Here is a 27,984-nt window from a genome sequence, read left to right on the forward strand (position 1 = left end):
CACAATGGCAGCCGCAATACAATAGAAGTTATTAGTAGTTCACAGCGGTGTGAGTCAACACTTTTTCAATGTGAAAAAGCACTAGCATACTGATGACAAAGGTCTAAAGTCTTTGCTAGAAATAAGACATTAACAGTTATACTGAAATACTATACTGCACAAGAAATGGCATCAAAACACTTTATTGTGCTACAAACGGTGAAGTATAAAACGGATTAAATATGTACATTCGTAAAGATCTAAAACATATGATTGTGGTTAAAAGTAAGAATACACAAAACCTAACACAATGAAAAGAAAAAAAATAGGAATTAAATAATTAAGACAAAATAAAATAATTTTGAAAACATATACAAGTAAAAGATGTAAGAATTAAAAGGAATCCAAAAATATGTCAAACCCATCATTTCTTAGAGGTCTTCTCCAGGATCCAGTCAATGACCTATAACAACATACAAAGGGAATCATTTTAAAGTGTTCATGTGGAGAAGGAAAACTGATTCTCAAGCAGAAATGTATTGATGTTTATTGGCGTTACCTGTTTTGCATTGTTGCCAACCGCCTTCTTCATCTCATCATGCAGACCACGAGATGTCTTCAGATCCTGCCATCAAACAGTTTCACTTTGTGTCTTTGGTCATTTGATTAAGTGAAGAGGCAAACCTGACAATAAGTCCAATAATGCTCTAATGCAGATGTTAAGCACAAGGCTTGGGGGCCATATTTGGTCCGCTGTATTGTTTTATGTGGCCTGCAAAAGCCTGGAAATAATGCACATGAAAAAGGCATTTTGTTCATTTATTCATTCATTTTCTACCGCTTATCCTCATTCGTGTTGCGGGGGTGCTGGAGCCTATCCCAGCTGTCTTCGGGCGAGAGGCGGGGTACACCCTGGATTGGTCGCCAGCCAATCACAGGGCACATATAGACAAACAACCGTTCACACTCACATTCATACCTATGGACAATTTGGAGTCGCCAATTAACCTAGCATGTTTTTGGAATGTGGGAGGAAACCGGAGTACCTGGAGAAAACCCACACATTAGCCTGCACGCTAACCACTTAACCGCCATGCAGCTCAAAGGCATTTTAAAAATACGACATTTATTTTATTTTATGTTGACTTTATTTTATTATTACTGTTAAAGAAAATGTACATACCATAAATTCCGATTTATAAGCAGCTACTGTTTTCTGAAACTTTCAACCCCTGCAGCTTATACAGCGGCGTGTCTAATTGATGGCTAAATTTGAATCTTGTGGCATCTCCTTTACATCAGAACTACCTCAAATTGTTTAAATACTGTTCCGCTTGCGAGTCAAGTGAGAAAACGGTAGCTCTTTCTTTGGCAGGAGCCAATCACAAGCAATCAGTGTACTCACAACGAGCTTGTCAACCAATTTTAAAAGTATAACAACATAACAGTCTGACTCATGCTGTCATCTGACTGAAGAACACTTTACTAACAATGCTACATTCATCATGCAGCAACTTAACACTCACAAGATGTGCCTGACAAAAATGTACCAATATGAGTTTGAAATGGGAAAAAAAAGTTTTCCCATAATCCATTGCATCTAAGCAACACATTCATTGGGGTGCTGTAATGACACCAGCCTAGGTTCTGGGCTCGAGGTCCTCGAGGCGCTGAGTTAATGTTGTTTGTAGGATGAACCAGTGAGTCAGACTGTTATATTGACTAATGACCTCCTGCAATTTAAATGGATTGGTAAGCTTGTCATGAGTTTTTTTTTTCAAAGCTAATAATTAGTTGCCGTCATAACCCTCCCTCCCTGGTCCTCACAAACTTGTGCATGCCACAAATTTCGTTTTTTGACATGGACACGTGGGGACAAAACTGTTTTTTCCTTTAAATTTAGTCACCGGTTTAGTTTTTTTCTTTGTTTTATATACTTATAGCATATTACATGTACAAAATAATCAAGATATCTAGCTTAATGTATTTGTTCTGTCAATTTCGACAGACATACAATACTGCATACAATTGTAGTTTCTTGTTTTCTTTGTTATATAACACCATATGAAATGAATCATACAGTACTTATATACATGAATTTCTACTTGGCACCTTGACTTGTGATTTCAATGCAAGTAAGTAAATAATAAAAATGTGTATTATCGTTATACACTTACTTCGCTTTTACAGTTACACACAGCCCTCGGAGGACAACTAGCACTGCAATTTGACCCACCGTGAAAATGAGACGCCCCTGCTCTAATGAGTAGAAATTACTTTCTTTTTTGGCTTAGTCATTAAAAGCTTTATTTTATTCATCCGTGTTTGTCATGAGATAAAATATGTATGCATTGGACAGCTGGGACCAAGTTGTTAAGAACGGGTCTAGTACCCAAAAAGAACATCCCTTAACGAGCATAATGACATGGGTGACGAGAAGGCACCTTCGGTGCCATTGCATGGGAAAATGCATTAGACGCAAAATGCTATAAGATGAAAATTACATCTTAATGTTGCTGAAAAATAGTCCAATGTGAATGCAGTATGCTTTTAAGTGTCCCATATCAATTAACAATGATAAAGATTTAAAAGGAAAGCACTAAATAAACTCTATAATGCATACTGCGAAGTCAAACTGCTCCCATTAATGTTGATTTCTTGCACAAACTTGTAATAAAAAAAAACAACATATGGCGGGCGCTGCAGTCCTGGCGGGGGGGGGGGGGGGGAGCAAAACAAACAAAAGCGAGTTCAGAGTAAAAGAGTGCTGAGTGTGTGTGGGCACCAACCTTGAGATAGAATTTGGAGATATCAAACAGTCTTTTGCTGCAAGCCTCAAAGCATTTATGCTCGGCACTGATCCCGTGGTGTTTGAGTGTTTTAGCGACTACCTCCTGCAGCATCTGAGGGCACACACATTTTCATGAGGACAATTTTGTAAAATGGAGAATCTACTTGTGGTAATTCCCTTATCGCTAAACGTCAACCCAGTTCACAGAAAGTAATTTTAGCAAGGCTTCCCTCTATAGGAAGAGATGTCAAAATGGCTTTACTTCCATGGGTAAAGATGTCCTTCCTCTCTTTAAAACCACACCATGGGCTCTCAGGTAGAAGACACAGTATTTTACTGATGGAGTTGACGGCACAAACACATCCCAAAATAAATGGCCACCTTTAATCTTGTGACAGCAGCTGATCTGAATAGTGGCCATAAATTCCAGTGAGGGACCATCAGTGCCTCTCAGTTTCCCCAATGCAGAGTTTTCAGGCTTTCAATCTCTGCCATGAATTAACCACTGTCGTTATTCCTGAATTGCACCAACTGTTCTCATACACATGCACACGCTTAGCACATTAGCATTGCTGACAGGACTCACCTCCTGCTAGTATAATATCACACATTACACCACACCAAGGTCGGAATGCGGCTTGCAACGTGCACGCAGGTAGTAAAGTGAGTGTGTAATCATGCATCTGTTAAGCCGGGTGTGCATGTGCAGCTGATTGTAGTAAAGCTGTTAAGGTGCCACGGTGATAACATGCAAAACATACATCATTTGTCTTTGCTGAAGCTATTACAGCATTCTCATTTGGTGGCTGGACTACGGGTGATTTGGTCTGTAGTGTGTGCATGTTTATTTAAGACTTTTATTCATGGAAGTCTGCATAATGTTTATTTTGTCCTTTAAAAGTTTATTTATAGCCTTTTTTGGTTCTTCTTAGAATGTAGATACAATGTAGATATAATTTATGGCACATTATTGTGACAGAGACATTAGTATCTAGCCATTATTCATTCATTCATTTTCTACCGCTTTTTCCTCACGAGGGTCGCGGGGGTGCTGGAGCCTATCCCAGCTGTCTTTGGGCAAGAGGCGGGGTACACCCTGGACTGGTCGCCAGCCAATCACAGGGCACATATAGACAAACAACCATTCACACTCACATTCATACCTATGGACAATTTGGAGTGGTCAATTAACCTAGCATGTTTTTTTGGAATGTGGGAGGAAACTGGAGAACCCGGAGAAAACCCACGCATGCACGGGGAGAACATGCAAACTCCACACAGAGATGGCCGAGGGTGGAATTGAACCCTGGTCTCCTCGCTGTGAGGTCTGCGTGCAAACCACTACACCGCCATGCTGCCCCTAGCCATTATTGTTATTCTTTTTTTCTACAAATTTAAAAAATAACAATTTAAACAGAATAATAGTCCTAAGGTGTTAGCTAACAAAATATGAAGTAAGAACATAAATTGCATTAATTAATTGCAACTGGCTCAAGACACCACCGGCGAACATATGTCATGAACTAGAGCTATGCCAGTAGTTGTTTAAAAGAACAGACTGAAAGGAAACATGATGACAATTTTCACATTTACCAAATTCAATTAAGTGGAAATTTTCATTTGCCCCTAATATGATGACAGGCTCTCATGGTTATCTGTCACGGCTGTCTCGTGTGCTTGAACATTCAAAGAGCAGTCTCAGAGAGGCAAACAACAATTTGCAGTCAATCTGTTGTTATACATTTACTGATAGCGAACATGAGTAGCCAAACTCAGCCAAATTGCTATCATTTGCTGACAACAAATATGGCTAGTGTGCATGCATTTGTGTGATGTGGGGTGCGACTGCACGGTCGGAGCAGGAAGAAGGCACAATGCACTGGCGAATGTTGGAGAACCCTGGAGACAACCGTGTAACTGTGGCAAACACCCACACTTACCCTATTGTGTTTCTGGGAGCGTGACTCTTTGACACTTTTATCATCTGTCATCCCGTGATCATTTCTCGGCTCTGGTGCTTTATGCTTGTCAGTAAATGACTGATTCATCAAACCTGGAAAGAAATGTCATCAATAAAGCAATTCCACCTTGAAGATAGTTACAATAAGCAGGGCTGGACAATAACAATGTACCGATGGCCTGGGGAAAGTTAAAACAAAATTGGGGCAAGTAAATACAATCAGTGATATTCCCGTCGGGCAAGTGTACTTTGGCATGCCGTACTGTGAAAAGTTTTTTTTAAAAGTGGTTCTTGTTGGGTGTTGGTAAAACACGGACTGCGTAATTCCGGTGGTAATTTGCAAACCAATCCTTGCAAATCTTGAAATGGACCAATCAGAATTGTTTATTTAGACCGCGGTCCTCGTTTTACCCACAACAGTTCACGATCAACCAATCAGCGATGGTTTGACGAGGAAAACATCTATCATGGCGTCCCTGCCAACATGGTCTAATTCTTCAACAACTTGTGAAGGAAAACAGCAAAAAGTGATGAAACAGTGCCTCCTAAACAAGTATTTTATTAGCGGCAGCAAATCAAATGATGGCACAGGTGAGTGAATCACATTGCTGTGACAATTTGAAGTGGTCACAATGAAACACCACCTATTAGATCCAATACCAAGTGCTGATTTTGCACAAGCTACAAAATCTAGCGCTTCCATTTCTCTGTGTATTTTTCTCACCTTTGCTTCACAAATTATTGTTTGAGCATTGAGCATTTTTTTCTGGATTAAAAACACTTTACTAGTACACAAATGTGTCTATTCAATAATGTTTCATTGTGGTGCACAACTTATAAAAGGCAAAGTGCCTAGAAGGCTCTTGACAATCCAGAATTCCATGCAACATCATGATCTATGTTGGAAAACAACCACAAGAAATGATAATCATTTCATCTTTATTTGAGATTCTCATGTGATGCCACAAAAATTAGATGATATCATTATGGCAGTCTTTTCATTTTACATGGGGAAAGTTCGGGCAAGTAGTTCTCACCTTAATGATTCCCCATGGGCAAGTCATTTTTGTTTTTATTGTAGAGCCCTGAATAAGTTAGCTAAATATCAACTTTTACAATGTTCACTTGTCACTGTGTTGGTTTGATTGGTTTTACCTGAGGATGTCCTTCGAGGAGCTGAGGTTGAGGAAGTGGAAGATGAGACGGACTGAGATCTGCTGGCCTGATGCCGTAGAGACCTGATGGCAGGGTGTGTCCCACTCCCGCCACTGCTCTGGGAGCAGAGGGAGTCGCTGCTCTCTGACTTCGCCAGCCTGCATCATTTAGGCAAATAGATTAAGACTCATTAAAACAATAGAACTCCTCCATCAATTCATTGTCTTACCTCTTGCGGGGACAGCCATCTGTGTCCCATGACCTGCGTTTGAGTCGGGCTACGTCAGCGTTCTGCAGAGTCTCCCCATCAGGTACACTTCCTGGCTCTGACATCACAGCAGGCGAAAGGGCAGGGCTGAGCGCAAAGGGGAGGGCAGAGGGTTCCTTGCAGCAGGTGGTTTGGGTTTCATAGCGAATGAGACGGGACTGGAGCCGGACAAAGGCCTGGTCCCGGTCCAGGGATTGCTGGTTATCCAGGCAGTATCTATATGAACAAAAAAGAAAAGGAAAAAAATAAACTAAACCTAAAAAAGGTGGTTGAAGGTGATCAACCCTTACTCTATTCCATGGTAATTTGATGCCTTAGCCTTTTTGAAGGACATCTGACTGACTCTTCTGGGAGACAAGTCGGGTGACAGCTGAAATACATTAGGACTAAAAAAAAAAGGAGAAAAACAGGATTTATAGCCTGTCATACACAGTATTCCATGAATGCTCATATAAGCTAATCTCCCTTAGTCATTAGCCACGTTTACATGAGGAGTTTTTCTCTTTCCGAATGACCTTTCCGAAAGCAATGGTATACATGGAAAGGAATATTCCAATGGCGTGTCTACATGCGCCTCTATAATCAACCAGAATAGTCAATGGGGCATGCGCAGTAAAGCGTAAACACCAGCATCACGTGATACCGACTTCCTCCAGTTTTTCTTTCACTTGTTGGAATAACTCCGTATTGCCAGTTTTTCCTTCGTCCAGTCTTGAAATTTAGTTTGAATCAAAAACAAACTTCCCGCAGCAGTCCAGTGCCTCCATTTTTTTAAATCGAAGAACGTCTGGAGCTGCATGTTACGTCATATCTCAGCATTCGCTGAAAGAACGCACCCGGGAACAGGAAAAGATAAAGTTCAATCGTGCTAATATTTTATAATTAAGCTCGGCACATGTTTTATATAGATATGTATTTTCTTTTTTAATAAAACTGGACTTGTGAATGGCGTATAGAAGGGTTTAGATTCTGTTCCACAGATGGCGCTAATGCATACGAAAGCTGCTTGCCAACCGCCAAAATAAACAACAGAAGAAGAAGAAAGAACGCAGTCTGACAACTTTCTGTTTGAGCGGGTACAAGATACCTCAATCGGATTGGGGAAAGGAATATTCCACCCCTGTGAATCCCATTATACGTATATTCATTCGGATTGGCACTTTTCTTTCGGAATGAGGTGTATACAAAGGTTAGATAGGTTAGAATTGGAATATTTGCGTCCACGTAAACGTGGCTAATGCGTTCCTTAATCAAATGTAATTCTGTGCTCATTCAAATGACTTATCTTACCCTCTAACAAGGCCCAGTGGTAGTAGGTCGCTGGTCGGCTTGCCATCAAGTGTGAAGTGTCTCCGGAGTTCTTTGGCGTCCAAAAAAGTACTAGAACCCTTCTGAAAGTCTTTAGGGCCCATAAGGGTGTCACTACAGCCTGGTCCTAATAGACAAAATCTAAGACATGATACAGAACATTACGGTAGTTACATGATACCAGATGTTGATGGGTTTCATGTGGAGCAATTCACTATGCTGAATTTAGAGGCCACCTTCTCTTCTGTCGTCTTTTTTGTAGGCTTTCAATGTTGTGGAGGACGCTCCTCTCAGGCCAAATAGAATGTTCCATGGACACTGTCTGAAAATCTATTAAACAGAAAAGAAAACAGGTTTGGAATATTTTAAGATGCTGTTCTGTTGTGAATACATACCTGGACCTTTATGGGAGGTCAAGAAGAAGCAGTGGTCTCAAACACGCGGCCCGCAGGCCAAATGTGGCCCGCAGGACCCTAGTTTGAGGCCCCCGCCTTGATATGAAAGTTTAATGTTAGTGCGGCCCGCGCAAGTTTGATATGGATGCTGTATGGTATCATGTACCCAGAAAAAATTATTAAATTATTAAATAACTGTTAATAGTTATCCTCCCTATCCGTGTGGAAGTGGTAAATTTTTGGCTATTTAAGTTTAAAGGAAATAACTTGAAGGCTACCGTTTAGGTCGCTAGCTCTCTAGTTTGCGAGTTAGCATGTGTCTCAAGACCCTGCAGTTGCGCAATATGTTGTAAATAAAAAGAGTATAAATGTGACTATAGTCATGTTTTGTCATGTCTACAGGGCTCTAATAATGTTTAATCAGAAAAAAAAATTGTATACCCACCAACTATATGTGGTTTCTTAAGTTTTTATTATTTGCCGTTTTATTATTATTATTATATTTATTTATTACTAGTTGATGGATTTTCTTTATTCTTGATTTGTTTATTTATTTTTCCATCTTATTTTGTGTAGAAAAATAAAAATTAAGATATTTGAGAACAGTGGAATGTTTTATCAGAGCTTTTCTTGTAGAAAATCAGAACCAAAGCAAAGTTTATTCAGTTTTCTGTTTTTAATAAATGCGTTTTGGGTTTGTTTTTGAAAACCTGATGCGGCCCAGTCTCACCCAGACCTTAGCTCCAGTGGCCCCCAGGTAAATTGAGTTTGAGACCCTTGATTTAAAGGGAGGTTTAAGAGTTTAAATTGTCTCCATGAATTCACTACTTAAGGAAAGCATTTTGCAACAACAAAAGAAAACATGTGCAATCATGAATAAACAAACCTAAAAGGCACCCTCTGCGAGTACACCCTATACGGTAAGCTGCACCGTATGACGGATTGCAGCAGTAATACAAACATTGTAGCTTGGGCCAGGTCAAGATACTCAATTCTTGGCAGATGGGCCCGAAATCTGAGCATTGCATTGATGTATGACCACAGCAGTTTCTTGTGTTCAGGCCGCCAGACGGCAATGGGACCCAGGGGAAGTGCAAAAAAGATCAACTAGATTCAGTAGATTCATGTCAGGGATGATTCATGAGTGAGTTTGAAGGCTTAGGCTGACACAAAGTTCTTCACGCCATTAGGGGATGCAGATGAATGTTTTATGCTGCATTGCACAGGCTGTTTCCTGCTGTAAATACAAAACTGTCCCACGCATAGCTCTATAACTACATTTAATGGCTTTTTCCTTGACCTATGCCTTGGCCCTTCACAAAGTTGAGTAGTTTTGACGTAATCTTGCTAACTAGCATACAATAATGAAAACCTCCTTGCAAGAGGTAGTAAAGAATATAGCTGTGTTGTCCATGCTTGTCTAATTGTGTATGCCAAGGACAATCATTCAATGTGTACGGCAACTCTAGTATTTAGGAACGGATATAAAATCTGCTTGAGATGCAAGCTTTCATGCCCTGCAGATACATTTTGAAAAGCAACGCCGACTTCCCTGTTCTCATTTCGAGCTCGAGCAGCAGGCTGAGAGTTGTTTTATTGCTAATAAATGCATTGTTTACGCAAGCTCACGGATGCAATGTAAAACTCTACAGGCAGAGTAAGTATATGTGTGCTGTGAAACTACTGAAGCAGCAGCGCTTTCTTTGATTGTTATGTAATGTTGACGTTATATGCATTGGCAGTTTGGAGCGCACTCCTCGCAACTCTGAACAAGCAGTATAATGTACATTTTATGCTTATCTCAGATAAGCAAACATGCTTTACAACAAAGTCATTTATTTATACTTCTAAATGTGCATGGCTTAAACTGGATCAAGTGTGGTTTTGGACAATGCAGTTGGCTATATTATGAATCCATGTCAATCCAAACATACCTGGCTTCTTGGTGGTTGCGTCGGGCTTGTCAGGTAAAGAGGAGACCGGGGACAGAGTGGCATCAATTACTCTTAAGTATTGTTCCCTGGCCAGGTTGAGAATGGCCTTGAAGTCATTTGAAGGTATGGATGATGAGGACTGTTCTTTCTTTCCTGGGCATGCAAACAGATTTGATTTAGAAAATAAATAAGTACAGTAAAAAAAACATGCCTGTGTACACTTTATGTGATATCTCCATTATTTATTCACTGATTGCCCTTATTTTACAGGACGTGGCAGAATCAACGACCGTGAGTACACCAAGACCCCAGTGGGAGTTGGGACAAAGTATACACTGTGTTCAATTTTAAGAAAACCCAGGACAGTTTCATGCGTCTGTTCGAATGTGAAAAGGCTCCATCCAAAAGCAGAATTCAGAACTGGGTGGACCACTTCGAGAAGTATGGGACCGTGGAGAACCTCAACGTCCCAAGAAGCAAACAGTCGAGAATCAGTCACCAAGGAGCGGTATGTGGAGATCCTCAAAACCTTCAAGAATGAACTCCAGACCATCTACCCGTCGCTCATGAGCAAGTTCTGGTTCCAGCAAGACGGAACGCAAGTTCCCACACCTCAAACCTGTCCCACGATTGGCTGAAAGATAACTTCGGAGGCCGAGTGATCAGTCTCAAGACTGATTTTGAGTGGGCACCCCATAGCTCGGACCTAAGCCCCCCTGACTTTTTTCTTTGGGGCTATCTTAAAGACAGAGTCTACGCAGGGAAACCCAGAACCATTACGGAACTCAAGAAAGCCATCAGGGAGGAGATTACCATTACCAATTCAGTCTGTAAGAACGTCTTGGACAACTTCATGCTGCGCCTCAAGAAATACACGGAGCTAAATGCCATCTAGAACATATGCTGTAGAACGGAGAAAAAAAAGGCCAAAGACCCTATTGTTTTGATGTGATGATGACAAAAGTTTCATTTCATTCAGACAAAACACTAAGAATTGGGGCCTAATTAGAGTTGGGGCCCGTTTTTTTTGGGTCACCCTGTAAAAAAGGGACATACACTCACTGGACCAATAATTACAAACCTGTTCATTTAGCCATATTATTCAAATTGCCTTTTAGTGGGATTCAGTGCAGCTCTTTAGCACCTTAAACTATAAACACAATAACAAGCATGTCTGAATTAACCTCTGTGATGTTCTATTTTAATTCCCTCAATACCAAAAAAAATCTATACCCGATCCCAACAACGTCTTTAAATGGCTGTAAAATGGGTTTTTTTTGCGTAAAAGGCAAAAAGAGGTGATGACATAACTCTCCACTAATGCATTTCACTTCAAGCACACTTAAAAGCCATTAAAACGGCCACAAGGTGACAGAAGTGCATTCAATGGGAGAGCTGGGCACGGATCATGTGAATGTATCACACGTGACAAGAAGGAGGAAACGAGAGAGCATGAAGAAGTGTAACGCGCAGAAGGTGATGCATTGTAAGTGACGTTTCAACGCATGTACATGCAAGTAAGCGCGTGCGCACACGCATGGTGTTATATTTGTAAATAAATCGGTTAAACAACCCATTTTTTGTGTTGTTTATGTTGGTATAGTTGTTTAGATACTTAAAGACTAATACTAAAAGAAAAAATATTGTGTGAAAATAAAATGAACGTTATGCTTGAAGGGCGGCACGGTGGTCTAGTGGTTAGCGTGCAGACCTCACAGCTAGGGGACCAGGGTTCAATTCCTCCATCTCTGTGTGGAGTTTGCATGTTCTCCCCGTGCATGCGTGGGTTTTCTCCAGGTACTCCGGTTTCCTCCCACATTCCAAAAACATGCTAGGTTAATTGGCCACTCCAAATTGTCCATAGGTATGAATGTGAGTGTGAATGGGTGTTTGTCTATATGCGCCCTGTGATTGGCTGGCCACCAGTCCAGGGTGTACCCCGCCTCTCGCCCGAAGACAGCTGGGATAGGCTCCAGCGACCCTCGTGAGGAAAAGCGGTAGAAAATGAATGAATGAATGAATGTTTCACTTTGCGGGCTTGCACGGTGAACCAGTGGATAGCACGCAGGTCTCACAGCTAGGAGACCCAGGTTCAATTCCACCCTCTGCCATCTATGTGTGGAGTTTGCATGTTCTTCCCATGTTTGTGTGGGTTTTCTCCGGGTACTCCGGTTTCCTCCCACATTCCAAAAACATGCTAGGTTAATTGGCGACTCCAAATTGTCCATAGGTATGAATGTGAGTGTGAATGGAGTGTGAATGGTTGTTTGAATGTTTGTTTGAGTTTGTTTGAATTGCTGTTGACGTTTTGTTAAAAAAAAATGTTTTTGAAAAAATAAAGTATAAAAAAAAAGCTGGCTTTCTCCCTATGTTCCACTGCTGATTATTAAAAAACTGAAAAAGGTAGAAACCAACTTTTTCTGATGAAAGATGAGAGTCTAATCTTTCTTTTGGTAAGTTCCTGGTTTATATAGCCATAGAACCCAATATTATGTGTGCCTTGAAAGATCAGTCAAAATCATCTAAAATGTCTGGTACTGAAGGGGTTGTCTTTTGAAATATAGCTGGGATTGAATGAGTTAAATATGTATTGCAAAGATTTTCAATAAGGTCTGTGGTTTGTCAGCTCTCCTTGAAGTCTTTTTTCAAAGAGCTGCCCTATAGTTTGTTTCCTCAAGGTTGAAAAATTTCACTTTCTTTTTATCTGGCTTCACTCCACTGGAGCTTCTCTATCTTTGTCTGCTGTGTGTCTGTAAAATAATGATATTGCGAGTTATTCAATGCACCAGCAAGTGCCTAAAGCAACACAATGAGGAAGTGGAGAGTGGTCACTGATAGAGAGCGGTTTTACACTACTACTAGTACATGGTCATCACAAAGCGACCATAGAAAAAGGTCTCAGCTCATTGAAACTTAAATCAATGTCATTTCTACTCAAGTTACTATAATATTAGTTATATTATAGTATGTATATGGTTTCTTGTTAGTGGGAGATAGACACACTTCTCACTCTGCTGTTCTAAACAAACGCAAATTGCAACATTGATACATCTGTGTAGCAATCAAACCATATTCTAATTGAATTTATTTATGTTTGTTCATTCATTCATTCATTTTCTACTGCTTTTTCCTCATGAGGGTCGCTGGGATGCTGGAGCCTATCCCAGCTGTCTTCGGGCGAGAGGCGGGGTACACCCTGGACTGGTCACCAGCCAATCACAGGGCACATATAGACAAACAACCATACACACTCACATTCATACCTATGGACAATTTGGAGTGGCCAATTAACCTAGCATGTTTTTTGGATGTGGGAGGAAACCGGAGTACCCGGAGAAAACCCACGCATGCACAGGGAGAACATGCAAACTCCACACAGAGATGGCCGAGGGTGGAATTGAACCCTGGTCTCCTAGCTGTGAGGTCTGTGCGCTAACCACTAGACCGCTGTGCCGCCCTATTTATGTTTGTAAAGAATACATTTTGGCATAGCTAGTATAGCCTCTTCCTCAGCCTCTTTTGAGTGACTGCACATCAATGAAATAATTGAAGGAAATGTTTTCTCCCACAACTGCTGGCTTGTTTGACTTTCAGCAGGATTGCACAAAAAATAAAAATATAAAAATACCAGCAAACAGGTATCAGGCAACAGTCAAAAAGCAATTACTGTGAAAATTTGCTTTTCTTTTTGCAGTGACATTCTTTGTGTCATTTTGAGGTCAGAACATAAAGTCCAATCAAAAAGCATCATCACTCAGAAATAATCTCCTGAATGATTTGCTACTGCCGCGGGCATGACTCACAGCTTTTTGTCTTCAATTAATATCCAGTGGAATCTTGTCTATTTAACTATAAAGCATTGAAGAGGGATTTAAGGTCACCAAAAAACAGTTTTTTCTTCATGAAATCACATGTTGAAAGAATGCCCCCTTCTTAATTGTACATTCATTGACATACCTCAAAGGTGTGTGAAGTGCTTTGCTTAACATGCAAAAGGCAAAAACAAATAGCAAAAAGCACACTCTTTAAAACGCGACAAAAATGTTTCATTGTTCTGTCCCCCCCCCCTCCCTCCTCTAAATACCTTTTTGGTGTATATTCGTTCATGTCACAAGTCTTACTTACCAAGATACCCTATGAGCACCTGTGTCTGGACCTGTGCCACCTTCCTCTCTCGCCTCAGCAGGCTGTCTCCTTGGAGACAGGGCAGAGAGTAAAGGATGTTGCTTCTAGTGCCTCCTGGGGTGACAAAAAGAAAAGAATGAAAAAGGCCAGGTGAGTTTGTCTTCACCAATATCTGGGCAGAACTTCATTCTTCTGAGTATATCAAATAAAGTATCAAATAAGGCTTCAGGGAACTATGGAGCCAAAAGGTAAAAGCCAAAAGGTCATCAGACACCAATAAAGGCACATGGCAGGAAACAGTACTCGATGGCTTTGCCTCACTGGAGTGAAATGATCATCGGGGCCAAATTTTAAGATCATTTGTAGTGAAAACTTTGATGACTCAAAGTTGCTGTACAGAAAAATAAATAAATAAATATATATATATATATATATTATTTGATTTATTTATTTATTACTGATTGATTTTCTTTATTCTGGATCTTATTTTGTGCAGAAAAATAAAAATTAAAAATAAATAAAATAAATAAATAAAATAAATAAAATAAATAAAAGTCCATCCTACTACCTCCATCATATTTTACTGTTGGTATGACTTGTTTTTTCTGAAATGTGGTGTTACTTTTACGCCAGAAGTAATGGGACACACACCTTTCAAAAAGTTAAACCTTTGTCTCACCAACATGTTTTATGTATGGCTAAATTGAGTTGAGCCTTAATGCCTTCCTTGTTGATCAGCAGTGGTTTTCGTCTTAGAACCTTTGGTCAGTGTCTTTCTTATGCTGGGGTCACTATCACTGACCTTAACTTAAGGCAAGTGAGGACTGTGGGTCTTTGGATGTTGTTGTGGGGTCTTTTGTGACCTCTTGGATGAGTTGCAGCTGCACTATTGCGTTAAATTTGGTTGGAAGTTTCACCACTGTTCCATATTTTGACATTTGTGGATAATGACTGACTGTAGTTCGCTTGAGTTCCAAAGCTTTAGAAACCGAACCTTGTGCAGATGTCAATTAATCTCTGTTAAATGATGTTTTCATGGGTGGGGCAATCATGTTTTCCACAAAGGGTCATGTAGGTTTGGATTTTTTTCATCCTTAATTAAAAAAAAAAGCTTAATTTGAAACCTGTGTCTTGTGTTTAGTTGTGTTGTAATTGATTAGTTTGATGATCGGACACATTTAAGTGTGACAAACATGCAAAAAAAAGGGGAAATCAGATCAGGAAGAGAATTGACACCACCGTACCACAAGTCAGCCTGACAAACAGTGACGGCCATGTCATGAGATACTCAAATAACGGTTTATGTTTTGTTTGCTTATTAAACGGACAGGCTCAATGCTCAAGGTTTCGGTCTGCACAAGTGAGTCACAAAAATGCATGATAACACACCTGATGATGACAGCAGCTTCTGTCCCGGCATTCCAGAGACTGTTGCCATAGCAGCTGCGCCATTAATTTGACTGTCAGAGTGTAACAACCTGACTGTACAGACATCGTCCCTGATGTTGTCTGAGCCCTTGACCAACAGGAAGTAGTGAGCACTCTCACCTTTGACATCTACATCAGGTACTGCAAGATAACATGAATGTTAAACACAAGCCTGTAGTTCCATGTTTACCATCCCAATACATTTCTGCTGCTGTCTAATTGACATTACATTATGCATAATAATCTGTGAAAATGTAGCTCTTGTTACCAATTTATTTCTGTATGCTAGATACACTATATTACCAAAAGTATTTGCTCTTTAATATAAGAAATTGGAAGAGTTTAGGAACAACAGCAACTCAGTCGCGAAGTGGTAGGCCATGTAAATTGATAGAGAGGGGTCAACGGATGTTGAGGCGCATCATGCAAAGAGCTCGCCGACTTCCTGCACAGTGAATTGCTACCGAGCTCCAAACTTCATGTGACCTTCAGATTAGCCCAAGTACAGTACACAGAGAGCTTCATAGAATGGGTTTCCATGGCCGAGCAGCTGCATCCAAGCCATACATCAACCAAGGCAATGCAAAGCGCCGGATGCATTGGTGTAAAGCACGCCGCCACTGGACTATAGAGCATGAGTGATGAATTTTTGAACTTTTCCATCTGGCAATCTGATGGACGAGTCTGGGTTTGGAGGTTGCCAAGAGAACGGTACATTTGGGACTACTACATTGTGCCGAGTGTGAAATTTGGTGGAGGAGGAATTATGGTGTGGGGTGGTTTTTCAGGAGTTGGGCTTGGCCGCTTAGTTCCAGTGAACTAAGCGGATCAGACTGCACTTCCGGAATAATAAACAAAAAACAGACTGTGTACATATATTTATACTGTTTATTCTGTATATTTTGTATTTTTCATTCTTTTTTTAATAGATGTGTCTGCACCTACTTCACCAAAACAAATTCCTAGTATGTGTTTGATCATATCTGGCAATAAACCCTTTTCTGATTCTGATTCTGATTCCGAAAGGAACTTTGAATGCTCCAGGATACCAAAACATTTTGGACAATTCCATGCTCCCAACCTTGTGGGAACTGTTTGGAGCAGCCCCTTCCTCTTCCATCATGACATTAGAGCGGAGACCAACATCAGTGTGTGACCTCACGAATGTGCTTTTGAAAGAATGGTCAAAAAGTCAGATAAATACACTCCTCAACCTTGTGGACAGCCTTCCCATAAGAGTTGAAGCCGTAATAGCTGCAAAAGGTGGACCGACATCCGAATGTGATGGCACAAGTTCATATGCGAGTGATGGCAGGTGAGCAAATACTTTTAGTCATATAATGTATATTTCACTATTTAATTGGGTGATGAAAGGACTTACTGGGTAAGGACTTGGGACGCCTGGCTAGAGACTCTCTCCAGCGCCGGGAGCTGATTTGGCTCGCTGGCGTCTGGGCGATCGGGGTGACAACACAGGACAGGCTGAACAAAGCTCCTACCTGAGCGCATCAAAAATATATTTGATTCACACACACAATGCCCCAGGCTGATGACCTGTCATTCAGTAAAATATATTGCCGTATGACAAAGTTGTGACAGTGATGAAATAAGGCCAGTACCTTTCCACGCAGTGACTTAAGCTGGTCCAAAAGAAGTTTACTCTTCATTGACTGCCCAGAGAGACCTCTGATTTGTTTGGTGTTAATGAACATTCCATGTTAAAATCACTTAGACAAAACTGAAAAGACACTGCAAAGATTATATTGTGTGTCAAATACAGAGAATAAATAAAGAGACATGCAGAAAACTACCGATGTTATGGCCAACTCTGTCCTTTAAGAGGAAGTGTTGTGGTTATGATGATGTTGAGGGGGTGGCGGCAGCAGCAAGACTGTTTTGCAGAGTTCAGTCGTTGCTCTGGGGCTGGGGTAAAAGCTGTTTTTGAGCCTGGAGGTGCTCGTTTGTAAGGCTTTGTAGTGTCTTTTTACTTTTTAAAGGCCACCCAGATTTGCATAGTCGTATACAAATATACAGTATACATCTAAAACGGAGCGTAACTTCAAATTGCAATATTGCAACATTTCACTTTTGAACGGAAAGGGGTCAGTCTGATGGATCATGTGGAAACAGCGAATGCAGAAATGAGGATACAGCTCTAACTGGGTGTTGGACATCAGGAAGCAAGGCAGGTCTGACAGAGTGAGCAAATGAAGCAGGTCCAAAACTGGAGAATAGTACTGGAAGACCTGTATAAATGGAGAAAATGTTAGCAGAAATGACATTAATAATTTAATAATCACTTGCCCCAACATCTAAGGCGCAAATCAAGCTGATTCTTAAAACTCAATAACTTCACATATAAATTAAATACACAAAAAGATCCTTCTTTGTATACATTTATAATTCATTCAAAAAATTGGACTTTGTGACTTGACTGACTGATACTGATTAAAGCTGATAAATAATAATAAATAAATACATACATTCAAAGTGGAGCTATAAAAACCGATTGATAAATCATTCATTAATCAATTATCCAATTAATCAACAACAGGATTTAATGAATCATTTGTTGTTTAAAAAGTAGGGATTCCAAAAATGTTAGATTAATCACAGATTTTTAACTAATTAATCAAGATTAATGTCTGCAATATGTAAATTTTTACTGTATTTAATGAAGAGAATCATAAATGACAAGACAGGATATATATATATATATATATATATATATATACATACATACATACATACACACACACACATCAGTCTAGAAACACTGGCGGGAAGCACAAATCCAGGAAATACAGCTGAAATAGGTGCAGATTATGGAATATCTAGAAAGTTTTCTGTTCGGGTTATTGTGTGAAGCTTCTCTATAGGAGTCCACAACTCAATAAAAAAAGAGCAAAATAGGTCCACACCAATGCTGCTTTCTCTGCTATTAGAAGTGTATTGCGGCGGATTCTGCCACGACTGTCCCTATTTTTTTTTTTTTTTTACATCATGTTGCGAGTGTGTCTTGTAATGACAATGAGAAGGAAAGGATGATATAACTGGAGACGTGTGTGGGTTGAAGATACATACAGTATATGGTGTTGGAACTGTACTGTACTGGGCAGTGTCAGGCTCTGTGTGACTGTGAGGACGCTCCATTGTGCTCCACTGTGCTGTGACGACTGACGTTATGGTGTTAATTTGAATAAAAGTTCACACATTCACATGTACAGTAAACACACTTGAGTTTTAAAGAAGCACGTTAAAGAATATATTCTGTATTGAATGTTTAAGCAAGCTTGTGTGTTATTTTCAGTAAGGAAGTGTTCTATGTACATGTCAATGTACATATTTCAGTGTACCACAGTTTGTTTGCTTAAGCTCAATACATATTTCTGGCGGCTTCTCAAATTTTGCATTGTGCAAAATTTTTCTTCTGTTTCAAGATTTGTTATTTTACCATTTTACTGTTACTTTAGGTTTGAATTTCCTTCTTGCTGTATGCCCTGCATAGCCTTTGAGCTGGTGTTGCTAACTGTGTTTTTCTTACAACAAAGACTTAATACTTAACAGCATGGAATCACTCATTACTGCAATGTTAAACTGCTCCCACATGAACAGCAGTGAAAGCGTGTGGCTCATTGAAGTAATCATACAGTATGTTACATGCCTTACATGCGTTACATTATCGGTCACTTTGGACTTTTAGGAAAAACAATCAGACTGCACTTCCGGAATAACAAACAAAAAACAGACTGTGTACATATATTTATACTGTTTATTCTGTATTTTTCATTTTTTTTAATAGATGTGTCTGCACCTACTATACCAAAACAAATTCCCTAGTATGTGTTTGATCATAATGGCAATAAACCCTTTTCTGATTCTGATGCCTGCATGTTCTTCCCTGTTTGACCTTAGATTTCGATAAATACCTCACTGAATGGACAGGTCTGGTATTTTTCCGTAGTTCACAATATGTGGCCTAAAACTCCCTGCCCACTTCAGCCAAGCACTTTTGTGAATGAAAAGGCGTGACTGTGATGTAGTCTATGTGTATATGTATGATGCAAAGGCATATACAGTACAGGAGTTTGTAATTCCAACAGTGTAGAGACAGTTATGGTGTCCTTTAATTTTCTGCCAATACAATCCTCACCATCTGTTTCTTCAGGGCTCTGAGCATTCTCTCTCTCTCTCTCTCTCTGATACATACTATAATTTTCCATGTGTGTGTATTTGTATTATGGACTCATACGAGCCATAACTTCACAATGCACCCCCCCTTGTATTTTATCGTTACGGCCATTAATCTACATCAGAAAGCTCATTATAGTGCAGCACTGTACCAACTGTTATTAAAGACCTTGTCTCACACCGAGTGCTGTCTCTAAACAAATTCGCAGTGTTTGTACCGCACACATCCTCCACCTTGTAAACAAACATAGGGGCTGCTTACCACAGAAATGCACACACCAGAAGGATTACAGTACAACAGTATGTGGTGGGGCTTAAATGCGTACGTTCTTATAGGGCACAGGGCTGCAGTGACGTCATCTATCTTAAAAAAACTTCTAGTAGAAAATAAAGGTTTTCAGTTTAAAAAAAATGAATTGTTGGGCAGGGAGAGAGGCTCATCTGAAAAATGACTCCAAAAGTAACAACAAATGCAGCCCACTCGTCTAAGTAAAATGTTTTTTGGAGCTTCAGTTTCACTAAAAGACTGAATAAGGGAATAAATTCACCTCAGAGTGTAGTCGGTGGTCTGCAGTGGGGCACGGGTCTCGCAGGAGGCTGGACCTTGATATGTTATGCGCCGGAGAGCGCAAACAAAAGCCATCAAAACGTAGCTCTGACACGTACTGAGTCAAGAGAGACAGAAATACAGTATATCAGATACAGTCCAGTACAGTAGAATCACATACATTAGCAGCAACCAACACAGATCATAACTGTTAATAATAAATAAGAAAACATTTTGGTAAGGTTGGAGTGTCACATGTATTTGGTTGGCATTTGAAAGTGAAAAGGTTCAGCAAGAGGCTGTGTTCATGCTCTGCTAGTGCGCTTTCTTAATAACCCTGGGCTCACACTGAATCCCTTGTGGCTCCGGTCCTGATCCACTCACATTGAGTCTGGTAGGCACTGTGGAAACACTCGCGAAAGCTAATGTTTTACGCTATAACTAGCCTTGTATGTATACAGGAAGTTCTTGTAAACAATAGCCAAGTGTGCCCCATACACAACTGTGGTGTCCTGGATTTTTGTGGGGTTTTTTTTGTTGCCTTTTGACTTCATACAATGAGTAAATGTGAGTAAACATGTATCATTTTTCATGTTTATTCATTCATTTTCTACCGCTTTTCCTCACAAGGGTCGCAGGGGTGCTGGAGCCTATCCCAGCTGTCTTTGGGTGGGAGGCGGGGTACACCCTGGACTGGTGGCCAGCCAATCACAGGGCACATATAGACAAACAACCATTCACACTCACATTGATACCTATGGACAATTTGGAGTGGCCAATTAACCTAGCATGTTTTTGGAATGTGGGAGGAAACCCACGCATGCACGGGGAGAACATGCAAACTCCACACAAAGATGGCCGAGGGTGGAATTGAACCCTGGTCTCCTAGCTGTGAGGTCTGCGCGTTAACCACTCGATCGCCGTGCTGCCCTTTTTCATGTTTATTATTATTAAATAGAGTTTAATTACTTCATATTGTTGTTTGTTCTTTGAGGGTATAATGTTGATAGATATCATCCAAATCGTCAATGTAACTATTTTCAATTACTTGTATTGATGTGATGATATGAGAGTGCTGCGGCATCTGCGGCAAATGTGTCATCCAAAAAAAAAAGTTAGACCCCGAACAGCCAAGCCAGCCAGAGCTACACCGCACGGAGCTGCTGTGAACCTACAACAGGAATTTCAATCGTGCGGAACGCTTCCAACGATAGATTCGGTGTGAGCCCAGGGTAAGTACAGTGTGGACGCAGTCAACCTGGTGTGCACAAAACAAGCAGACTCGGACCACTTGAAGAGGTGATTGTCGGTCCACTTCCAAGAGCGGTTCAGTTAACTTTAGCTCAACGTATGAACAGTCGTCCCTCGTTTATCACGATTATTGCTTCCAGACCTGACAGTGATTAGTGACTATGTGCGAAGTATGATTTAATATTAATAAATTGAATATTTTCCTAGTTAGGGCATAGAAAACCTGTTCATGACTTTTGTAAACGTAATCTCTACCATCATTAAAGCCCTGTATATATGAAATAACACCCCCCAACAGTCACCTTTACACTTCCGTACACAAGAGACGGCCATGGCTTTAACCATAAGCAGGCTAATGAGCCAATTTATTTACTATATTCTAAACTTAAAAAAGAATGGGTTTGAAAACGGAGTGAGACAAAGGACAATGAGGGCAAAAACTTACCACTTCCACACTGAATGGAAGGGGAACTTATTTTCATGCAATAGCATGTGCAACATTATATAAATTACGCTGCCCATGCAGTGTGACAGTAATATTATGTCATGCCTCAATAATCGAACATTACTGACACCCTGTGACAAGAATAATATATATTGTGTACCTTTGTCTATAAATGCCACAAAACACCAATTATTCATTAATGAATTAATCTTTTAGGAGCGATAATCAACCACAATATTACAAGGGACAAATGAATGCTGTCCCTGCCACAGAGCTTAGCTGGTACAAATATGTGTATTTAAACCAGCAGACAGCATTTTATTTTATTTTATATTTTCTGCAACTTTTGTACTTACGATAACAACACCTTTGAGAGAGCTCTGCAGATTAGGCCAAATGCGTGGACCATGTGTATATTTGTTGTTGTTCTGTGTTTTTTTTCACCCTGCCTTTCATTTCCAACTTTCTGTTCCACTTTTGTTGCCTTCAAATAGGGCAATCAATATTTTGTTAAGATAACTGAATCTATATATGTGTATATATATATATATACACACACACACACACACACACACACACACACACACACACACAACAGGCTTTGTTTAGTCATTCTGTCTTTTAAAATAAATAAAAACTCCTTTTCTCTTTTATCGATGAAGGAAATAGTGAATCCCCTTCCCTCAACAGACTACAAGTATTAGTTGCTGTACGACAAACTACTGCTTTCCAAAACAAATTATAAAGGCACAGTAGTTTGTTCCTGTCACAGGGCAGAACAGGGAATGGTACACACACACACACACACAGAGAAGTTGTCATGGTATGTCTAAACAGCAGTATGATGCCAGCGTTCATACTTTTTTCTCCTTTGGGAATGTATTCATCCTCTGATGTCCTGCTGTGCAGCTTTCAACTGCCAGCCTGGGCCTTCTCACTTCTACCAGCAGCAGCATATTGGAAAAGGTCACTTTCATAAACACGATCAATGGATACAATTGTAATGTTGTGAGTGTGAAATATAACCCAACCAATATTATAAGAATTTGCACTACTGGTTAAAATGGTCACCAATTTTTATACATTATTTGTTCGATATAGGTTTGTTATATGGCAAACGACTGACATAGCCTGGTTTTGATAGGATGTCCAGTGTTGTACTATTACCATATTTTCCATCATCCTGGCAAATTAACACCCTTTTCTATTGTTCTCCTGGAGATGATGTTCTGAATAATACTGTACCATATACATAAGTCGGGGTGTCGTTCACACTAGAAAACTATAATGACAAGGAGTGGACAGTCGCAAAACAATGCAGGCATATTTTGAAATGTTCTACTTGCACGCATGACCTAAGCATGTTGCTTTTAACTGTTGAACTTCTTTCCAGATGGAGGGGTAGGATTTAATAAGCTTTGTTTCTTCCTACTCCTTTTGGACATGTGGAACTGTGAACTGATTATGGGATGCACTCAATTGTAATCTGATGCATGTTCAAATGAAATAAAACCATTACCAAATTGAAACCAAAACTAAACTAACAAACAATGAATAATAAAAGTGAAAATAATGACGGCATTTGTTGCTGCTACTATTAGTTTTATGTTTAGAACTACAGTTCCCATAAAGCTTATATAACCATTAAGTTTAAATATTATCACATACTACAGTATTAATTGGCCCTGTACCCTAGAAAGCGCCGAAATGATACTGTGTCAAAGCCCAGGGCAGTGATACTGATAAAATATAGAGTTTAACCATGTCCAGTATCAGCCCCCGTAGCTGTCCACTCAGAGCGCGCTGCTCTGGTATCGTGCCTGTGAAACAACCAATCAGAGAACAGCGCACGAGTGCTTAGTGCCTAGTGCTTCTCCAGTCACCAAAAAACCCAAACTTGATTAATGGAACTTTAATTGTCAGACATTGGTAAGATAAGACTGTTGATAAAATATTATTGTTGAAATATTTTTGTAATTATTGTGTTTACACTGTTTAGATATAATACATGTAATAAACTGAACATTTTCTGGAAACAAAATGGTCTTTTGATTAAATAGTACGTGATAATAAGCTCATGATTAAATAGTATGTGTTAATAAGATCATCACATGGTTTGTCTGGTATCATGCCCCCGCGTGCCAGTATCAGCCCGAGACCTTCGGTCAGACACTTCGGTCTGACACTTGGGGGCATGATACCTGGCGTGATACCAGACAAACCATGTGATAACTTATAAGTATCACATGTTTTGATAGTAGTTCTTTGCAGCGAGGGTGTTTTGATCCAACAAATCTTAAGTAAGTTTCATCAAATGTAGAATTTCTTCTGCTAGGATGTTAACAGCGGTGTGACGTGGGGGAAACACGATGCCAGCTTGGGTTGCAATGTTTACAGCTTGTGCAAAGCGGCCATGCACTGCCACTTTCATGTAGTATTATCATTGATAGTTCACAGTCTTCTTATTCTTACAGGGGCCGTGGGGGGTGCTGGAGCCTATCCCAGCTGTCTTTGGGTGAGAGGCGGGGTACACCCTGGACTGGTGGGCCAGCCAATCACAGGGCACATATAGACAAACAACCATTCACACTCACGTTCATACCTATGGACAATTTGGAGTTGCCAATTAACCTAGCATGTTTCTGGAATGTGGGAGGAAACCTGAATCCCCGGAGAAAACCAACGCATGCACGGGGAGAACATGCAAACTCCACACAGAGATGGCCGAGGGTGGAATCAAACTCGGGTCTCCTAGCTGTGTGACCTGCACGCTAACCACTGTGCAGCCCATTTGGTAACTATTTTGTCAAATTATATATGAGAGTCTGCCAAAACCTGATATGCACCGACTGTTGTTGTTGTTTGTACGTGTCACATGTGATTGAATACAGCCACATCACACCCACACACACACACACACACACGAATACAGACATTTCCGCAGTATCTCACGTTTGTTTGCAGCTTAGCAAAAACCTCTCCAAGGACCATACACTCCAGGTTGCAAAATATCCACATAAAGACTAAAACGTCCATGTAAATGAAACACGTTTACATCTTTACTTTCAGCTACTAAGTGGTGAGCGTGACTAAAATTTGTTTCAAAGTTCCAATGCCGAGGATATATTTTCCCTCAAAAATTAATGCTGCAAAGCAAATGATGGCAAGGATAAGAAAATGCAAAACGCATACTGAAATGCAAATAGAAAATGGGAAAAAAATAACTTAACCACACAAAATCCACAAGTCTAACCTTCTTCTCTCTGACCACCAGGCCTCCTCTCCACATTTCACTGGGGTCAATACAGCTTCTTAATTCAGCAGACTCGACGAGACCAGCACTCAGGTATGACGCCATTTTCCTCCACCTGAAAGAAAATTACAACAAATCACAAATACCATAGCAGTAAAACAACATTTGATGCATCTGAATTTACAACAGCGATTCCTCAAAAATCCAGCTTGCTTTAAGTGGACAATCATGATTATGCCTCTAGCGCTCTCTAGTGGTACAACATATACAACACAAATTCTGACCCTGCAGCATGCTGGGTGATGACAGTGATCTTAGCAGAGTGCCAGCAGGTCATATGTCTCAAGGCTCCCAGAAGTGGCAGCACATCTTTCACAGCAGGACACTCCACAGCAGAGCCTAATACCAGCACATCCAACAAGGCTTTACCTGAGGCGGATGGAGGGGACAACAAGGGAAAAACTTACAGGTATGTACATATTTAGCAACATCGAGGAAAGAAATTATGTGAAAACTTATAGATTGTAAGAGAACTGCAGCATATGAAGTATTTAATATGGGTTGGTCAACCGTACCTGGAGGAGGCAGCTTGTCTGAGAGTGAATGCAGTCCTTCTGCAGCCTCATCAAGCAACCTGTCAAAGAACATTGCCACTAATGTCATTCTACAACACAGAAAGCAGGTCTGATGGCAGAACAAACAAGTTTTAAGTGAAAACGGTGTGAAAATTTTGGGTCAGCCTCCTGAAAGAGGCAGCAAAAGCATGACATAGCCAGCAAAATTTACATTTATTTTCTTGTATATTAAATTGTCAGAAAACTTGTGTGTCAAGGCAAATGTATTGTATACCTCCCACAGGTACACTACACTTGAGTACCATCGAGTGGCTCAAATGTGACATGACACAATGATGTAAAAAAAAAAAAAAAAAACGGTCAAAATTATGCAATATCGGTCTATAATTTATATCACAATTATCAACCAGCAAAATGTGTTATTGTGACAGGCCTATGCAGTGGTAACTATAATGTCGTCTTGTACGTGTACGATGTTGCCAGTATAATTTATATAATAATTATATACATATAATAAATTATATATAAATTATATATAATAAATTATATATATATATAAATTATTATATAATAAAATATAAAGGATTTATGATTACATACCTTATGATTACATAGTCATGATGTGCTATACATATCACTATATTGACAGTTACTATGGTACAGATTATGTCATTGTATGGTCATATCACCTCGTACTTCGGTACGTAACAAAAACAAAATGTAAAAAATTATAAATAAATAACTTAAACTACACTAGGAAAGCAGGAAGTGAACAAATGTAACAGTTGCTGATTGTAAAAGTACCAGATGGAGGGGTAGGATTTAATAAGCTTTGCTTCTTCCTACTCCTTTTGGACATGTGGAACTGTGAACTGATTATGGGATGCATTCAATGGTAATCCGATGCAAGTTCAAATGAAATAAAACAAAAAAAAGGTATTACCAATACCTTTTTTTGAGAAAATGTTAAAATGACAACGGCAACGTCAATAAATGTAACAGAACACAGACTGTCACAGATAAGGTTTATGAGAGTATTATGATTATGATATTATTACCAATGTTAGGGTTAATTTTTCATTGTTACCAATTTAAAACTTGATTGATTAATTGCAGAGAAAATAAAATCTCACTCTGTCAATATCACTGGATCGCACTTGTGGTCTGATTCTTCCTGTTGATTCAGAGATCCAACACACATCTCCAAAGAGGCTTGAGTCTCCTCTATACTGTTTGCACTTTGGTGGACTGCTTCCAAATCTTCCCAGTCTGAGCTGCAGAACTGCAAAACATTTACATATGTGTTTATTTTCGTCTTGCATTTAGTAAAACTGTTTAGGTTCTTTACATTTATAAGGGCAAGTAAATCAGTTTGTTTTATCTCTTTATATATGCATTTACTGCACAGTGCAAACACACAATGGACTTAATTAATTGTAATTTCATACTTGTGTTGCTCCATGAAAAGCCTGAACAGCAAAGTTCCACTTCTGAGGAGAAGGTTTTCCACTGAGAGAACAAGCTGCGTAGAAGAATAGGAAAGCAGTTTGTGAGTTAGACTTCAGAAAAAAAAAACATCTTTGCACCAATGTGATCTCTAAAAACCACCTGGCAGTACAGGGATTCCTTTTGCTGAGTCTTTAGAAGAAAAGTCCACAATTTGGTCATAGATTAGCTTCATCTGCTGAGGACCTGTGCATGAACACAGTAGTTGCAGTTACCCTTGATCACATGATGAAAGCACACAATATTATTCTACAAGAGCTGTTCAAAACGTACAAATGTATGTAAAACTTGCACTGCATTATACCCGCGTTTAGCTACTAAATAAACAAAATGCTGCAATCCACTTCATCACAAAATACAACTACAGTACAGTACATTTTACAATGTGTTCTTAACACTAAGTAGTCATTTCCCTTCACCGCGTAAAAATTTTGACTATTATTTTCAGTACAAATGGCCAATACAGTTATTTAACACAGTTTATTAACACATTCTCGTCGAAGTTAGCGTTCACTATTTGTTTTTATGTTTAAAAGTCTATACATGGACCACAAACAGTAGCTAACGACTTCTTTAGCTAACTAAAGTAGTAAACGCTAATAGTAATTCACGCTTGATGTATATATAAAAAAAACTTACATTCGCAATCCGCCAACGCTTTGTCATCCGTCTGACAGAAAGATAAAACCAATACATATCTATCCATTTCGACTTGTACCTAAATAATAGCATATAACGCCCGCTTGACTTTAATAAATGTTTACAGAAAAGTGTTTACGCGTTGTCAAATTTCCCACCATTACTTCTTCTTCTGCATTGGTTTTGGCTTGTCAATGAATTAGAAGGCGCTACTGCCACCTACCGGCCAGTCGC

The 27,984-nt window shown here is 39.7% G+C and overlaps 1 protein-coding gene across 1 annotated transcript; it reads right to left on the reverse strand.

Moving 5' to 3' along the window:
- Nucleotides 1-148: 148 nt before the first annotated feature.
- mtbp (MDM2 binding protein) lies at nucleotides 149-27,943 on the reverse strand. Its single transcript, XM_058085648.2, has 23 exons — nucleotides 27,751-27,943; nucleotides 27,214-27,297; nucleotides 27,054-27,127; nucleotides 26,739-26,887; nucleotides 25,606-25,664; nucleotides 25,315-25,459; nucleotides 25,031-25,145; nucleotides 20,083-20,199; nucleotides 17,495-17,589; nucleotides 16,963-17,029; nucleotides 16,725-16,842; nucleotides 15,305-15,484; nucleotides 13,916-14,029; nucleotides 9,791-9,943; nucleotides 7,698-7,791; nucleotides 7,444-7,602; nucleotides 6,444-6,539; nucleotides 6,115-6,369; nucleotides 5,886-6,043; nucleotides 4,711-4,823; nucleotides 2,769-2,882; nucleotides 539-604; nucleotides 149-442 (listed from the first exon to the last, which is right to left on the reverse strand). The coding sequence occupies exons 1-23, from the start codon at nucleotides 27,815-27,817 to the stop codon at nucleotides 404-406; spliced, it is 2,631 nt and encodes an 876-aa protein (XP_057941631.2). The 5' UTR covers nucleotides 27,818-27,943; the 3' UTR covers nucleotides 149-403.
- Between the last annotated feature and the right edge of the window lie 41 nt (nucleotides 27,944-27,984).

This window comes from Doryrhamphus excisus, linkage group LG17 (genome assembly GCF_037039965.1).
Source record: "Doryrhamphus excisus strain RoL-2023G ecotype Guam linkage group LG17, RoL_Dexc_Guam_v1.1, whole genome shotgun sequence".
Taxonomy (NCBI): Eukaryota; Metazoa; Chordata; class Actinopteri; order Syngnathiformes; family Syngnathidae; genus Doryrhamphus; species Doryrhamphus excisus.

What these genes read in the sequence shown, in the direction of transcription:
- mtbp (XM_058085648.2), bottom strand. Translation starts at nt 27,817, where the DNA reads ATGGATAGATATGTATTGGTTTTATCTTTCTGTCAGACGGATGACAAA. An exon ending in TCCAACACCCAGTTAGAGCT is followed by an intron (nt 17,030 to 17,494) that starts GTATCCTCATTT and finishes CAAACAAATCAG; the next exon opens with AGGTCTCTCTGGGCAGTCAA. An exon ending in GCTCCCAGAAACACAATAGG is followed by an intron (nt 2,883 to 4,710) that starts GTAAGTGTGGGT and finishes GTGTGCCCTCAG; the next exon opens with ATGCTGCAGGAGGTAGTCGC.